The following is a 15,190-nucleotide window of genomic DNA, read 5'->3' as shown; positions in this document are numbered from 1 at the left end:
CATTAACAGATTTCTTGTTTTGTATTAACATTGCGTTAACAGGCGAATGTTTTTTACATCAGACTTGTCGTTAGTCGTTTCTTTGTGAAAAATTAGTAGTACTTTAGTTTTAATTCGAAATACCAATTAAATACACTAATGTCGGACAACCAGGACAAAGAAGAAACATTGGCCAGTTTCCAGGTGAGGAATACAACAACAAATGTCCGCTAGACGCTCCAAACTTCTGTTATTATTATGAATGTGTGTGTGAGCTGGGCACTAAAAATCCAAATGCTGAGTGCGCACATTTTCAATGTGTCTGCAATTGTGTGTGTGCATGTGCGTGTAAGTGAGTGTGTGAATGTGTGGGTGTCTGCGTCTTGCCTTCTTGGATGAATTTTTGTAACTCAATTGAATTTCAATGTCAAATATACACTAAAACAAACACACCCACAGAATATAACTAACATCGAGGATGTGGGTGAAGCCTTTTCGCATCTGGAAGCTGCAAATTGGGATCTTGTGGTAAGTGCGTCGAGTCTTTTGTCTCTTATTACACATGCGTCAAATGAAATTGCGTTGTTGTGTTCTGTAGGAAGCACTCAGCCGTGTAATACCACAAGATGATGCGCCGTTGGCGAATTTGAATCCCAATACCAATCCCATACATCATCATCCGCCCGAGGCGATCGCACACGATGCCCAAGTGTCTCCACAAGCTGCAGTTGGCGCTGGAACAGGAGCAGGAGCAGCACATCCCAATGCCAATCTTAATACCAATCTGAATGCACAACAAGCAGCAAACACCAATGGGTTTAGGCCATTCAATTATGATGAGATGCCCGGACCATCGCAGGGTGCACGCATGTTTCCAAGTAAGTTAAGAAAGAGTGAGTAATAGAGAGAGAATCCCTCGTGTTGAAACGTGTATCTACTATAGCGTCACAATTGCTAGCCCAGCTGACGTCGAGCATCAACTTGGATCCCTCAAGGCAGAACAACAACCAGAACATATTGGTATTCAACATACACTTCAATCAGCAAATTTATCAGATACGCATACAATCGCTGGCGACTGTCGGTAAGTAAGAGAATGTGCTCTCTGCTCCTCCTCTCCAGATGTCTAAGAGAAACTCGCTATTTTTCCTTGGCAGAACAACTAAAGCGAAAGATCTTTGATGTGACCAATGTACCACAATGTCGTCAGGCCTTACGTGGCTGGCCACCGTCCAGAGCTAGTGAAGCTCAGCTGTCCGAGACGCAGCTCTGCAATTTGGGCCTGGCGCCAGAGAATGAGCTCATACTTGTGGATCTAACCGATGATGGTTTCATGGATACCGAACAGTAAGCAGTACTACATATAAACCAACTCAAATTGTCTTCATTCTAATCGAATTTCATCGAAACTTATTTCAGAGATGAGAGTACACAGCGCTTGGATAAGATATTTAAGCTACACATTGTGGTGGAGCCGGAGGGACGCCGCACAACATTGAGTATGGAGGGCAAAACAACAATCGAGGAGCTGAAAACAAAAGTTTACTACATTACCAACACGCCAGTGCGGCATCAGGAATGGTCCGGCTGGCCTAGCGGTTGTGATAACGAAACCACTCTGGCGGTGAGTTTGACAACAAATTGCGTTACAATGTTATTGATCTCTTAAATAATCTCTTACTTTTCCTCTTCAGCAATCGGGCATTGAGCAGAATCATGAGTTTGTGGTGCGCAATATTGCGGATCGCGTGCAAAACAATTCCAATGCATTGAACAGCTCGTAAGTGTTACTGAAAGTATTTGCTAAAATGAAAATAAAAAATTCTGTGATTGAATTTAGGGACGTCGTCAATCTGGATAGCGAAAGCTCTGCGGATGAGTTTGAGGATGCTACAGACTTCAACAATTCGGAATACATATTCACAGATTCGCCACCTGTGCAGCCATTGAACAGGCATCTGAGTAAGCTTCACTTTGCACCATATTTAAAGATGATTGTATAAGTGTTTTTTTGTGATCTTCAGTTAGCAACAATACGAACGATGAGACGAGCGGCTCGGCACAATTTGTGGAGAACTATAGAGCCCGCTTTGGTGAGCCACATGCTGACTTCTTCATAGGCAGCTTAGAGGATGCACTGCGACTGGCCTGCCACAAGCCCGCCAAGGAGGTAACAAGAGATTTAAAAATTACCAATTCGAAAAACATTTCATTGTAATTAATTTCTTGTAGCGCAAACTGTTGGCCATCTATTTGCATCATGGCGAGAGTATTCTGACAAATGTATTCTGTGATCATCTCATGAAGGACGAGGGCATCATTTTGACATTTCGCGAGAATTTCGTGCTCTATGGTTGGGACATGACGTACGAGAGCAACAAGGATATGTGAGCAGATCTAAATTTTATTGTTAAAACTTATAATAATTTGTATTTGATTGTGCCTTAGGTTCCTGTCGTCACTGACGGCCTGCATCAATAGCAACGCTTCATTGACGGCCAGAAATATCAAGCTAGACAAGCTGCCCGCCATTATGCTAGTCGGCAAGAGTCGCATGATGGGCCGTCAGACATGCGAGGTCTTATCTGTGATTCATGGTAAGTGGCCCTCTTCTTAATTACTATAATTTACTAATAATTCAATGTGTTGTAGGCAACATTGGGCTGGCTGATTTGCAGTCGCGTCTCTTCGATACTACAGTGATGTATGAGGAGCAGCTGCAGGGCGAGATACGCGAGGAGAACGAACGTGCGGCGCGCGATCTGGTTAAGGCCGAGCAGGACATGGCATACGAGGAGACGCTTCAAGCCGACATGGCCAAAGAGGCAGCGAAGCGTCAAAAGGAATTGGCCCAAGCAGCCGAGCGCAAGCGCATTGAAAGCGAGCGTGCCGAAGAAGATGCTAGACGTGAATCCATCAGATTAGTGGTAAGTTATTTTAAAACTTATATATTTATGGGTATGCATTAAAGCGTTTAATACTTCTCGACAGGCTAAGCAATCATTACCTCAGGAGCCTGCCGAGCATGAAGCAAACATTTCCAAAATACGTGTGCGCAAGCCAACTGGCGATCACCTGGAGCGTCGCTTCTACACACGTGACACACTCCAGGTGAGTTCACAGCGAAGCTGAAGACTGTTTGGCAATTATTATATGAAATTTTATTTTACAGGACCTGCTAAACTTTGTGGCAGCCAATGGCTTTCTGATCGATGAGTACAAAGTGTTTAGCGGCTGGCCACGTCGTGATCTGACCGCCATCGAAGCGAGCCAAACGCTTGAGAGCCTCAAGCTGTATCCGCAGGAAACTGTCATATTGGAGGAACGATTTTGATTTGCATTCTTATCGATGATCGCTTTACAGATGTTCATTTTAAGAGTTTCGTTTTCATTTTGGATTTAAGATACGTGAAAGAGAACTAGTGTTTTATGTTCAATCACAATAACCACAACAACAAACAACCGGAACAACAAACACTTTTACGCCGAATTGGACTGTAGTTTTATGAGCAAACATTTTTTACGAAATCGAGTTTAGGTTCGAGCAGATCTACAGCTATAAATATATAAATATATATAAATACACACACACATATACATTTAGATTAGCACCAACTGCGATTTATGTTGCCACCCCCAACAAACAAACACACACAACACAACAAAACTATATCCCCCATTCAACCCCTATACACACACACACACACTCGTAACTGGTAGCGTTAGTTAAGCATTCAAGAGATGAAAGAAAGGCATTTAAGTTGGCTTTGTTTTACTTTATCAATAATAAATTATATAACATGTACTGAAAACGCATGCCCCAGCGCACACTTCATTTTTCTTTTCTGTTTTTCTACATATTTTCATTTTACACATAACAACATAAAAAACAAGGGCGGGACGACGTACTGTGTGTGTTTTGGGTTAAGTAAAATAAAAAAACAATCAAGTTTGCAGCCTACACGAGTATTGGACTGTACAGAGAGCGGACACAGAGATTATATTATATATATAGCACCAACGTCCATCCATCCATCTAACCAAAGACCTTCTCGATGGGCGCCAGGACCACAAGCAGTATCAGCACCACAACAAACAGCGCCAGCACAATCGTATAGACACCCAATAGACCCTTCCTCAGGCCACCATACTGCAAATAAGAGAAAGCGAAGGAATGAGCAAAGGATTCGAATATAACAAAGTTAAGTTCAACCTACCGGTGCATCCATTTTACGCTCCATGCTCATGCCATTGCGCATGGCATGCTGATGATGATGCGACACTTCACCCATCTGGAAGGTGTTTACACGCTGACTTTGCTCACGATCCGACGCTATCGACGACACCTGCCAATGATTCATGCACAAATAGATCTGGGAATTAATGGACGTAGCCTCACAGTTCGAAACGGAGCGATGAATGAATTAGTAACAAAATGAATGGAGCATTTAATGACACTGTGTACAGGGCATGCGACAGGATGCGTCTGGACATGATTTGAAGGGCACCACACACACAGTCACGCACAGCACACTTCACACTTACGGAGAAAATGAGATGCACCAGCACATGGAACACTACAAAGCCAACCAGAATCCAGTCCATCCATTCTGGCAGCTCTGCTTTGGGCAACTTGACCGAGAAGAAGATGGCAACAACTGCAAGCAAGAGGAAATATTTATATAGTTGTAGTTTAAGACGAAAATTCCTTCACTCACTGGCTAGAATGTGTGCTAGGTTGCCGCCCAGCCAATGTCCCCAGTTGAAGTAAGGACGCGATTTGTCGTTGGGTCCGGGTCTGAAGAGCGCACCAATGGGCTGAATGAAGCAGAGAATGACCGTGATGAGGCCAGTGATGGAATGCGCATGCCACACAGCACGCTTCAGCTCAACCCAGATCAATATATAAGCCACGACAGTTAGCGTCCAAGTGGTGACCATGAGCATGCGATGCCAGGCGAACCATTGATCCTTGCCGCAGGTCTGGCTGCCAACCCACGTCTGTTTGAAGTAGCGCGCAAAGATGATGCCCAGCGAAGTGGTGCCAATCCAGGCGGCAATCATGAAAGCACCATGAAGACGCACCAACAGCATCGAGGAGCCACTCAGGTCTTGGACCACAGCCAGATTGATGGGCTGCGCGGAGGGCAGGCGTCCAATGTCGTGGTAGCCAACGCTGTTCTCCTTCAAGGTTTTTCCAGTGGCAATAAGCAAGTGATAGGCGCCGTTCTTCAGGTCAAAGGTGCGTCCGTCGACCGTGGTGACTGCATCGCGTTGCACCTTGCAGTAGATAACACCATCCACAAAGGAAGCGTTCAGCAAACGTGCCGAGTTTTGTGACTGTAAGATTGTTGTTCAGTAAGAAACTCTCGCAGATGGTGGAAAATTCTTAGTCATACTTACCACACTGCCTCGAACAGCGGCGAAGGGATTGTTGGCGGTGTAGGAGGAGTAGAGATTCACACGTCCGTTCTCGGGCACACATTCTGTGGCCAGATCCTCACCCATCTTGGCGTCATGGGATAAGCCCAGCGCCACATATGCGGCATCGCTACCTGCACAATTAAAAGCACTTGAGTTTTTCCACTCATTTTAAGATTTCCATGTCCCCACTCACCTTTGCCAGAGCGCAACTCGAATTCGAAAATGTCCCCGCGCACGGCGACGGCCGAGAGACCGTTGCAGGATTTGGTGGCCACACAGCCATCGGGAAAGCCAAAGCAGGTTTTCGTTTGTCCGCAGCCATCGTAGAAAGAGTCTTCGACGAGGGGACTTGCATTGGGCGCCACATAACTGGGTGGCACGTAAGGAGCACGTGTGCTGGCAAAGTTAAAGTTGGTGGGTGGGTTCGTGGTGGGCAATGGAGCGAGGCCAGGGGCATCGCGTCTAACAACCTGCACGGGATTGGAGGGAATGCCCACCCAGAAGTTGTGGTACGATTCCGCAACGGTGGCACTATTGAAAGTGATACATTATTATTATTATTTAGTTGTATGTTCGAAATTAAGCTACTAGAGTACAACGAGGCAATTCAGAACAACTGAGACTTTCAGATTAAGGGGATTTATTGCAGTTAAATTATTCTACTTGTTTATTTATGTGGGAAAAATATTATAATTGGAAAACAATATAACACAACTAAATAAGTAAATAAGATTCTTGATTAAGATTGTCATTCGATCGGAATAATTAATTAACTCTGTTATATATCGTTCGGACACTAATCGTATTTTGAAATAATTTGATTTTCGTAGTATTATAGTATATAAAATCTTTGTTATACATTTAAGATTTCTTACAAACAATACATCTCTAATACCAAAAAAAAAATGTAATCATCAAATCGAAATTTTTGAATGTACATATAAAATTCTTTGCCCAAATTCATTGACTTAGCTATAAACTGAAATTTTTGATCAAGATAATTTACGGCAGGAAGTCTTTCAAAGTACTAAGACATAAACCTTAGCATATATTTTAACTAGTGCTTCACGAAGACACGAACAATTGATGCTTTTAAAGAAATTGAAGTTTTCATAAATGAAGATAGATATCGTAAATTGCAACTGAGACATCTTCGATCACTTAGAATTTATACTAAAGCTGGACTCACTTGAAGACCACTTGACCCAGGAAGTCCACGGGCGACTGCCAGTCGAGGCTGACCTGCGGCTTGTTTCCGGCATTGCTGTGTGTGGCGGAATTGTTGACGGAATTCTCGCAGTTCATCAGCTTGATGGTGCCATCGCGCGACGGACTAAACTGGCCAACAATCTGATGGGGAGGATTGCGATTGCGTGCCTGAATCATGAAGCCGCCAAAAGTTAAACCCGCCGGCACACCAGTGATGTCCACGCGCAACGTTTGTCCCTGGCCAACCACAGAGGTGGAGGTCTCAATGCCGAAGGGAGAGACGCTGTTCTGGGGCAGATCTGCGCCACTCGAATGGAACGGCAGCATTGTGTCGCACACGGTTTCCGGTGCACCTTGAGGCAAACTATGCACTGTGGCGGCAATCAGCAGTGCGGCCAGCGCAACGAGCGCCATCGTCGTCGTCGTCGTTGTCGTCGATGACATCTTTAAGCACCTGAACAGGAAGAGAGACACAAACAAACGATCATTATTCGAGTTGAACTTCAAGTGGGCAGCAAGCGTGTCCCTTATGTCTTATGTTATGTCATCCCCCGCACTGTTAGAAACCTGTTTAATTAGCCCAGAGCAATAATATAATTGCAGTCGTCGAGGCATGTTTATCGTGGCATGGTTAACATCATCTTTTCTAGTCTAGATACACGTCCAATTCTCGTTCCCATTCAGCAGAAGTTTGCTATCGGAATTGATAAGAATGCGACATGCAGATTGTTGTCAACGCTTATTACATGCGAGACTTTTATTTAAATAGTCGCGCAGCTATTAAATAATGTATTACTACATTTAACAGCATTTAGCTTTTAGTTTTGTTTATCGTTTATAGTTTTGTTCATGCCTTTCGCTATGCTTCGCTGCGTATACGTAATATGTGTTTGTTTATACAGTGGTATGTGGTGAAGGGGGCAGCGATAAGCGACAAAGTAATTAGCTTACACCGCATTAAATTAGCCAATTAATTATGCAGCCAATTCATATTTATACTCATTATCTGGCTAAAACGTGTGGACTTTCAGTTATTTCAGTCATTTCCGCTGTCAACTCCTGTGACGTGATTCAGAACGTGATTTTCCCATGAGTAATAAAATGTTTATTCTTAACCATAACACCATTTTCAAATTCCTGTGGGTGCTGCCAGAGTGCTGTAAACTGGTGCTGCTAACAGAATTTTCAGCAGCGTTGCCATACCATGCAAATTCATGCAAAACAAACTGTGAAAACATAGTTGACAGTGAATGAGTTTGGGATTTGCCCAAGTAAATGCTGATGACTGTATCGTATCCAGTTTTACAGCTCCATGATCGTCGCAGATCAGACAGCGCATGAGCTAAGCATGCTAATTACGAGTAAGCGCCTACTCATCGGACACGGTGACGTCGTCGTCGTCAGCATCGAGTTAAACTTCGATGCGTCGTCATCGTCAACGACTTAAGGCGTGTGGGGGAAATAACGCTTTTGTAAATGAAAAAAAAAGATCTAAAGAATTCGAATTGAACTTGAATTTCAAAAAAATCTCATATGCGCATAACCTTGAGCGTTATACAGTTGTGAGTCGTGTGTGCGCCTTGATTTAATGTCTATACGACGGGTAAAAATGAGTAAACGGGCTCTCGATACACATGTATACTAACAACTTTTCTTGAAAAGTCACTTTGTTTTCTGAAATGCCAAGCACACACACAAAATGTTAATTGAATTGCGCGAATTAAAGCGCAAATCCGACGGCGAGTCATTGTTTAACGCCTTTTCGGTATTAACCCAAAATCAAAGCGCACAACAAATCATAAACGATTCGAGTCGAATCGAATCGAAGCAAAACTGAGCTGAGCTTCACCTCACAATGGGCGTTCACATTGAACTTGATGGCAACCTTGAAAGTAAGAAAGGCATTTATGCCTTTGCCTGATTTATCTAATAAGAAACAATATAAACGTGTACTTTTGTTTTGTAGCTATCATGCATAAATTACATTCCCCAGAAAACATAAAAACACATTCACTTTTTCAGACACCTTTGGGCTACAAGGGTAAAAATAAATGTAACTGATAAAATCTGCTAATAAAGCTGGTCACACTTCCTGTTTTCAAAATGCAATTTGCAAATATCTGGCAACTCTCTCTCTAATTCAATGAGAGGACTATATACAGTAGCTAACTTATGCTAGTTAGTTTAGGTCACAAAGTGAAAACTGCAATTTCACTCGGGCAAAAAATTAATAACTATTTTACTGTACAATTCTCTCGTATGTATGTAGTGGGCATTGGCCCCAAAGAGTCCATGACGGAATTCAGCTTTTGTTTTCGAACGTGAGACCAAACTGATTAACCGTTTGCAACTTGCAAGCCAAAAAATAATAATAATAAAAAAAAAAAAACGAAACTACAGAAAACATGAAACAATACAATGGCACATTATGTGGGCACATACTTCATACACTTGACTCAACGCGACTCGGCACAACTTGTCTCGACTTGACTCTAATCGCATAAGGGCTATATAGAGTCGAGTCTATAGCTAAACGACAGGCCCATGCCCTTGTTAAAGCCAGTTTGACGTTGCCAATCACAATTTTCTACAACTTATGAGATATATACATGTATATATACTATACAGTGTGTACTTGTACAATTTAGCCGAGTGTTACGTTGAGAGTTGACAGTTGAGCTCTAATTGGTTTAATCAACATTTTGCAAAAACGCAGTTGAATTGGCCGCTTTTTATACCCGCTACCCATAGGGTAGAAGGGTATTATAACTTTGTGCCGACAGGAAATGTATGTAACAGGAAGAAGGAGGCATCTCCGACCCTATAAAGTATATATATTCTTGATTAGCGTCAACAGCCGAGACGATCTAGCCATGTCCGTCTGTCCGTCTGTGTGTCTGTGTGTCTGTCCGTCTGTGTGTCTGTCCGTCCGTCCGTATGAACACCTAGATCTCAGAGACTATAAGAGATAGAGCTATAATTTTTTTTCGACAGCATTTGTTATGTTTGCACGCAGATCAAGTTTGTTTCAAATTTTTGCCACGCCCACTCCCGCCCCCGCAAATCAAAAAAATCGAATAACAAGCGTAATTTTAAAGCTAAAGCTGCGAATTTTGGTATATACAATAATTACTATAGTAGTTATGATTCCTGAAAATTTGGTTTCGATCAGATAAAAATTGTGGAAGTTATTAAAGAAATACTTTTGTATGGGCAAAAACGCCTACTTACTTGGGGTCTTAGTTGCTTTGGCCGACAATCTAGCACATTGTACAATGGTGTACTATATCGATATACCAAACATACCATTTGGTATATTCTTAGTATTTTTTAGTATATTTGCAGTATATTCGGTATATTTTGAGAATAATACCGCAAAATATATTGCTTTTAATCAAATTGGGTAGCGGGTATCTCACAGTCGAGTACACTCGACTGTAGCTTTCTTACTTGTTTTTTTTTGGTTTGTTCAGTTATGTTGACCCTAATGGCAAGGTTCGTAAACCTTCTCTGCTCGTGGCAATGATGATTCAGTTCACTTCACTTCACTTCATTTTAATTTTGCTCTAATTATACAACATAAGACTAAAGAAAGTCATCAATCGAGTGCTTACATACAAAACGTATTTAAACAAGGCTCTTAATTGCACGCAGATAAGATATAATTGCTATACCAACTACTTCCCGCTGCAATCTAAAAATTGAAAAAAAAAACAACTGTTTTTCCACTTGACTGCTAATGTAAAGTTCTTTCAATTGTTTCAAATCAATTTTCTTATTAACATGCGCCGAGGGAATCGACTTTTTAGTCAACGCGAATGGGCCAGTTGGGGGAGGAATGGTTGTGATGGCTTTCGTCAAGGCGCTGGACACCTCGGCAACGGTCGGTCTTTGGACTGGACATCGCGTGCCACGACTAACACAACAATTGGGTTAAACATAGTTTCGCCCTTTTGCTAGGCACACAAAAGCCAAAGGGTCATTGCATTTTAAGTACACATCCAAACGAAATTAGTACAGCGTAGTTGGAGGATTTGGGTGGGGGAAACTAAAGTTTGGTAAACAAGATAGATTGGTCAACATAGAACTATGCTTCGATGGGGCTGAAGATTGTACATATAGTATCTGGGTGACTTGGCGTTAATTGTAATCACGTTATTGCTCCAAATCCATATACAAATAAAAGTGGTACCGATTACTATATGGTGATGATTATATGTGATAGTAAAGCAATAATTTTAGCTCCGTTACACGTGTAGTGTGGGCCAAGAAACTATCTAGTTCTACCTAATTTTCTAGTTAATAATTCTATTATTATTTGAAGAAACTTAATAAATACATTTTAATAAAAGCTCAATAACCCATTATGACTCATAAATGCTAAGTGTTTAGTTTATATGCATTTCTAATCAAGGTATAAGAAATTTTCACTGCACTTCTTTGTAAGCTACTCGCCGCTCTTTATTGTTATTGTTGCTCAGTTGCTGCTCCGTACTTTGGTATGGAAACTATTATTTAAAGTGCTTTGATAAAAATGCTATTTAAAAATTAAACAATAATTGCTCTTATTATGGTATGCAATACTTTTTTATCGCAAAAATAGAGTAGAAAAGACTAAGAATTGCAATTAGTTAGTTGAGAACTTTTTAATTATTGTATTATATAACATTGGAATCAGATTGGAATGAGAAACTTGACAGCTGTCTAGTAAAACGATAATGCCAACGAAACTATTGAAAATCATTTAAAAATCCAATCCACACAGAGGTACACGCACACGTGTGCAAGCGTTGTAACTTTTGTAAATAGAAAGCGACTTTGATTTATCAGCAATTTAGGAATTGTGTGAAATAAATATGCGACAACAGCAACAACAAGAGCGAAGAAGACAAGCTAAGTTAAGTGGAGTTGAGCACAGGTGTGTGCGAGCTGAAAGAGTGTGCCAATTGCTAACGGCAAACGTCACGTTCGGTGTCCACTCCCCAGTTCACACTTAAGATAAACACGTTCCGCCCCTCTCACTCTAACACTTCTTACACTCCCTCACACAACGCAACCACAGTTGTAGTTTTGTTTTTATTGCTTTCTGCTTTTTGCCTTGCACTTTGTTTCTTTTATTGTTACGCCTTGTTTACATCATCATCTTCAACGGCAGCCGCAGCAGCAGCTGCAGAGACAACAACAACTATTGCATTGCGCATGCGCGACACTTGACATCACACACACTTCAGGTTTATGTTATTTTTGTTACTCTCTCATCATAGCTATAATAAAGGCAAAACTTGTGTCATTAATTATTGTATTTTCCATTATATTAGAATGCAACTGCCATTGAAAATCAGCCAACATGCGAGTTTACCAGCAGTAATATATCGGTGTGTGTGTGTGTGTGTGTGTGTGTGTGTGTGCGTGAGACAGCTGCCGGTGGCAGAGCTTTGCACTCGCAGTCAAGCGTATGAGCGCGACAGAGAGGGAATGACGGAGCGCCAATAAGACACACATACTAGTGCACAGCATCATTGGCTGGCATAACTGGAAACCGGTTTCCAGTACAATTACTTTACGGTACAACAACATGCGACATAATTATAGAAGCACAACAACAACAGCATCGTTCGCTCGCATATGAATATTTATTGTTGTTATTGTCTCATTTCGCGCAAGACTCTCACAGTATATTTGTTATCTGCGACTTTGAAGTCGTTTTGTGTTTTTTGCTTTTTATTTTTATTAACAATCTCTGCAACGCAAGTTTGTCTTCTAAACTTGAAAACAAGTTATCCGTTTAAAGCGCACATTCCGCAAATTTGTTATTGTTGGGTGCGGTTTTTCTTGTTGTTTCAAGAGTAATTTCACTTTTAAATTGCACATTTGCATATTGCATGCAATCTTAAGTATGACTAACTAATTGATCACTATTCTCGTTTATTTTATTTGGTATGTAGAACACGCGAATTCCTTGGACAGCATTCTTTAGCCAAACTTGTTTTTTTGGACACAACGCACACTAACCTAGAATTTATTGTGTTGAAAAATAAAACCGCTCGCTCTGCGAATATGCTGTTTTGTTTGTTTGGGTATTTAATACTCCGCTTTACGCCGCGCACAAGACTGCGCGCCTTGAATTCAAATTTGCAACTGACGGTCCAATAAGTTCGTTCCAATTGGGCAGGCGCATGCTGCGGCGATAGAGGTGAATTGCGTTCATGCGTGGTGAATTCAGCAACATAACCACCAGTCACCATCGATAATTTCGCAGCTATCGATTAACGATAGCAGAAAACATCTGATGTGTTCATTCATTTTTTTTGTCCAATAAAAGTTTTTCAATTAAGCGCTGCCCGCAGAAAGTTATAGAATAAAATGTGTTATAAACTCTTAATATTGGCCCTACTTATAGGCCTTAGCACGAGTGACATTGTCATCGGCCAAGATGAGCTCGTCGACGAAATCTCCGGCTACTACACCATCGAGGGCAAAGTGTATGCTCCCGATCTTGGACCCGCAGGTGCGAGCCAAGGACTCGCTGTCCAGTTGCCCCAAGGCAACAAGTGGCAAAATGATTTGTCCGTTAGCATCAACAATGGAGAGTACAAGGGATTTGTGCGCGAGGATGGACAGTTCATAATAAGCGGGGTTCCCTCGGGCAGTTATGTCCTCGACGTCTATCACCCCGATATATTCTATGAGCCAGTGCGCGTGGAGATCAATCCCAAAGGCAAGTTCCGTGCACGTAAAGTGAATTACATTCAACCAGCACAGGTAGTGCAAGTGCCATATCCACTTCGTATGAAACCTCTTATGCGCTTCAAATATTTCCAAACTCGGGAGCAGTGGAAGGTAAATTGAAAGTAATTGCTGCTTTGCATAATCAGCTAATACTATTGTTTTCCACCCTAGATAACTGACTTCCTGTTCAGTCCCATGGTGCTGATGATGGCTTTGCCTTTGCTGTTGATGCTGGTGCTGCCCAAGATGATCAATGATCCCGAGACGAAGAAAGAAATCGAGAACATGCAGTTTTCTAAGGTAAGAGAGCATTACTCCCAAGTAAAACATGTAATTTTCACTTATTAATCATACATTAGATGACCAACGACATGCCTGAAATCAGCGAGATGATCACCTCATTGCTGTCGGGGAAACAACCCGAGCCGAAGGAAAAGAAGCCAGTTGCAGCCAGCAAACAAACCAAGAAACGCAATTAAGCATAGTAAAGTAAAGTAATTGAAGCAGCCATTAGCTGTTAGAGAATTCATGTTCCATTCATAGTCAAAAAATGTCAAGAAGAAATATATTAATTAAACACAACTTTCATACCAAAAAGTAAGACTGATTTATTTAAGAAATCCAACGGTTTTGGGTCGCTTGGGACCGACGCGAGTTTCCTCTGACTTCAGCATCTTGAGCAGCAGTTTATTCAGTTGCTCGCCCATGGAGAGACCCAATTGGATGCAGTTCAGCATGGTATCGCGATGCATTGAGCCACCGCCCGTCATATGAGTGCCAGAGAGATATGCTGTAGGTTAAGCAATAGCTATAAATATGATTTAGACAAAAATGCTTAATCATTTACGTGTGTCTTGACGCATAGAGACGGAAACCACCATGCTGACAGTGCTACAGACTTCCTCCTCGGCCGTTGGATCCACCAGACAGTAGTCACCAATTTTGCACACGGTGACAAGCAGGGGCAATGCATCAATACCAATCCGTGTGCAGTCATATGGATTGTCCGAGATGATTAGATCTGTAATGCCGGCATCCAAAAGCGTTGCCGTCACACGGGGCAGTTTCGTGTTGTAAAGAGCAGCCTTGGCAGCCAAGGAAACTGCGTCATGCAGATTGCCACCACATTCAAGTATCTAAACCAAGAAAATGATATTAGCCAGACGTACATAGAATGCTTGAAATTCGGTAAATCTTGCCAGTATATCAATGTAAAGTTTCCAGCATTGTTGCCCTGGTATCAGGCACAAAGTGCGATAGTCAAAAGCCAAGGGTGATTCGTAGGCATTCTGCAGTGACAGTATGAGTTCCTGCGCAAGATTTGAGCCGCCACGTCCTTCAAACTCAGGTGTGGCATTTGCAGAGCTGAAAACATAAAGCAACTTAATGAAATTGCAAAGCAAACTTTGGTTTAGCATCATTACCAGTCAACAAAGAACTCTAATTTGCCAAACTCTGGCGTCAGTGGATTAGGCACATCAATCTCTGTCTTGACACCCACTAAGATGTCTGTGTTTGCAAGCCGGAGTCGTGCCGAACCGCTGGCATTGCTGACCAGACCAGTCTCCAGTTCCATGGGCCGGTAATCGCGTCGAGAGCGTCCATCACAGCGGAAATCCTCCTGTAATTCCACTCTTAATTACACAATTCTGGATGTGGTTCAATTAATTACCTCTACACCGTGCAAGATAAATGTTTTTTCTGCTTCACTAAGTGCGACATAAGCCATTTTACTTCAATAAACAAGACGTGAATATTTCAAACTGCATCAAAACAAACTCAACATGTGCAATAGCGATAACGATAACTATATCGATAAGCTTACGAAATACACAACTGGCCGGCGTAT

At 42.0% G+C, this 15,190-nt stretch overlaps 5 protein-coding genes across 9 annotated transcripts in view; 2 read left to right on the top strand and 3 right to left on the bottom strand.

Moving 5' to 3' along the window:
• The window catches only part of LOC133843116 (uncharacterized), a 37,629-nt gene that overhangs the window by 19,280 nt on the left and 3,159 nt on the right, over positions 1–15,190 (bottom strand). The gene's annotated exons all lie outside the window — the stretch shown is intronic.
• LOC133843123 (FAS-associated factor 1) lies at positions 26–4,871 on the top strand. 3 transcript variants are annotated; one of them, XM_062276544.1, is made up of 14 exons: positions 26–183; positions 439–507; positions 578–857; positions 938–1,063; positions 1,137–1,326; positions 1,399–1,603; positions 1,674–1,759; positions 1,820–1,941; positions 2,004–2,149; positions 2,212–2,366; positions 2,428–2,576; positions 2,632–2,906; positions 2,971–3,090; positions 3,152–4,871. In XM_062276544.1, the coding sequence occupies exons 1-14, from the start codon at positions 139–141 to the stop codon at positions 3,311–3,313; spliced, it is 2,130 nt and encodes a 709-aa protein (XP_062132528.1). In that variant the 5' UTR covers positions 26–138; the 3' UTR covers positions 3,314–4,871. The 3 variants fall into 3 exon arrangements, with proteins under 3 accessions (XP_062132528.1, XP_062132526.1, XP_062132527.1); XM_062276542.1 differs by having other exon boundaries at positions 923–1,063; XM_062276543.1 differs by having other exon boundaries at positions 578–872.
• LOC133843122 (putative ferric-chelate reductase 1 homolog) lies at positions 3,735–12,872 on the bottom strand. 3 transcript variants are annotated; one of them, XM_062276539.1, is made up of 8 exons: positions 12,625–12,872; positions 6,593–7,066; positions 5,597–5,934; positions 5,383–5,534; positions 4,698–5,319; positions 4,525–4,637; positions 4,197–4,352; positions 3,735–4,129 (listed from the first exon to the last, which is right to left on the bottom strand). In XM_062276539.1, exons 1-8 carry the CDS (start codon positions 12,855–12,857, stop codon positions 4,016–4,018), a joined length of 2,202 nt encoding a protein of 733 aa, XP_062132523.1. In that variant the 5' UTR covers positions 12,858–12,872; the 3' UTR covers positions 3,735–4,015. The 3 variants fall into 3 exon arrangements, with proteins under 3 accessions (XP_062132523.1, XP_062132524.1, XP_062132525.1); XM_062276540.1 differs by having other exon boundaries at positions 4,197–4,325; XM_062276541.1 differs by lacking the exon at positions 12,625–12,872 and adding an exon at positions 9,055–9,074.
• On the top strand, positions 12,872–13,938 carry LOC133843150 (ER membrane protein complex subunit 7 homolog). The gene is made up of 3 exons (XM_062276575.1): positions 12,872–13,452; positions 13,513–13,641; positions 13,701–13,938. The coding sequence occupies exons 1-3, from the start codon at positions 12,976–12,978 to the stop codon at positions 13,818–13,820; spliced, it is 726 nt and encodes a 241-aa protein (XP_062132559.1). The 5' UTR covers positions 12,872–12,975; the 3' UTR covers positions 13,821–13,938.
• On the bottom strand, positions 13,699–15,171 carry LOC133843143 (exosome complex exonuclease RRP42). Its single transcript, XM_062276567.1, has 5 exons — positions 15,014–15,171; positions 14,766–14,962; positions 14,541–14,706; positions 14,189–14,477; positions 13,699–14,131 (listed from the first exon to the last, which is right to left on the bottom strand). The coding sequence occupies exons 1-5, from the start codon at positions 15,068–15,070 to the stop codon at positions 13,950–13,952; spliced, it is 891 nt and encodes a 296-aa protein (XP_062132551.1). The 5' UTR covers positions 15,071–15,171; the 3' UTR covers positions 13,699–13,949.

The sequence above is a fragment of the Drosophila sulfurigaster genome, chromosome 3 (genome assembly GCF_023558435.1).
Source record: "Drosophila sulfurigaster albostrigata strain 15112-1811.04 chromosome 3, ASM2355843v2, whole genome shotgun sequence".
Lineage (NCBI taxonomy): Eukaryota > Metazoa > Arthropoda > Insecta > Diptera > Drosophilidae > Drosophila > Drosophila sulfurigaster.
This window is presented reverse-complemented; position numbering and strand designations above follow the sequence as displayed.

Excerpts from the sequence above, each read along its gene's own strand:
- LOC133843123 (XM_062276542.1), top strand. The coding sequence starts at position 139 with ATGTCGGACAACCAGGACAAAGAAGAAACATTGGCCAGTTTCCAG. Across the intron at positions 858-922 it reads GGGTGCACGCATGTTTCCAA|CGTCACAATTGCTAGCCCAG; the intron begins GTAAGTTAAGAA and ends TATCTACTATAG. Across the intron at positions 1,327-1,398 it reads GGTTTCATGGATACCGAACA|AGATGAGAGTACACAGCGCT; the intron begins GTAAGCAGTACT and ends AACTTATTTCAG.
- LOC133843122 (XM_062276539.1), bottom strand. The coding sequence starts at position 12,857 with ATGGTGACTGGTGGTTATGTTGCTGAATTCACCACGCATGAACGCAAT. Across the intron at positions 5,935-6,592 it reads CTGGGTCAAGTGGTCTTCAA|TGCCACCGTTGCGGAATCGT; the intron begins GTGAGTCCAGCT and ends CACTTTCAATAG. Across the intron at positions 4,638-4,697 it reads CCTAGCACACATTCTAGCCA|TTGTTGCCATCTTCTTCTCG; the intron begins GTGAGTGAAGGA and ends TCTTGCTTGCAG.
- LOC133843150 (XM_062276575.1), top strand. The coding sequence starts at position 12,976 with ATGTGTTATAAACTCTTAATATTGGCCCTACTTATAGGCCTTAGCACG. Across the intron at positions 13,453-13,512 it reads AAACTCGGGAGCAGTGGAAG|ATAACTGACTTCCTGTTCAG; the intron begins GTAAATTGAAAG and ends TTTCCACCCTAG. Across the intron at positions 13,642-13,700 it reads AGAACATGCAGTTTTCTAAG|ATGACCAACGACATGCCTGA; the intron begins GTAAGAGAGCAT and ends ATCATACATTAG.
- LOC133843143 (XM_062276567.1), bottom strand. The coding sequence starts at position 15,070 with ATGGCTTATGTCGCACTTAGTGAAGCAGAAAAAACATTTATCTTGCAC. Across the intron at positions 14,963-15,013 it reads TTATCTTGCACGGTGTAGAG|GAGGATTTCCGCTGTGATGG; the intron begins GTAATTAATTGA and ends GTGGAATTACAG. Across the intron at positions 14,478-14,540 it reads AACTTTACATTGATATACTG|ATACTTGAATGTGGTGGCAA; the intron begins GCAAGATTTACC and ends TTCTTGGTTTAG.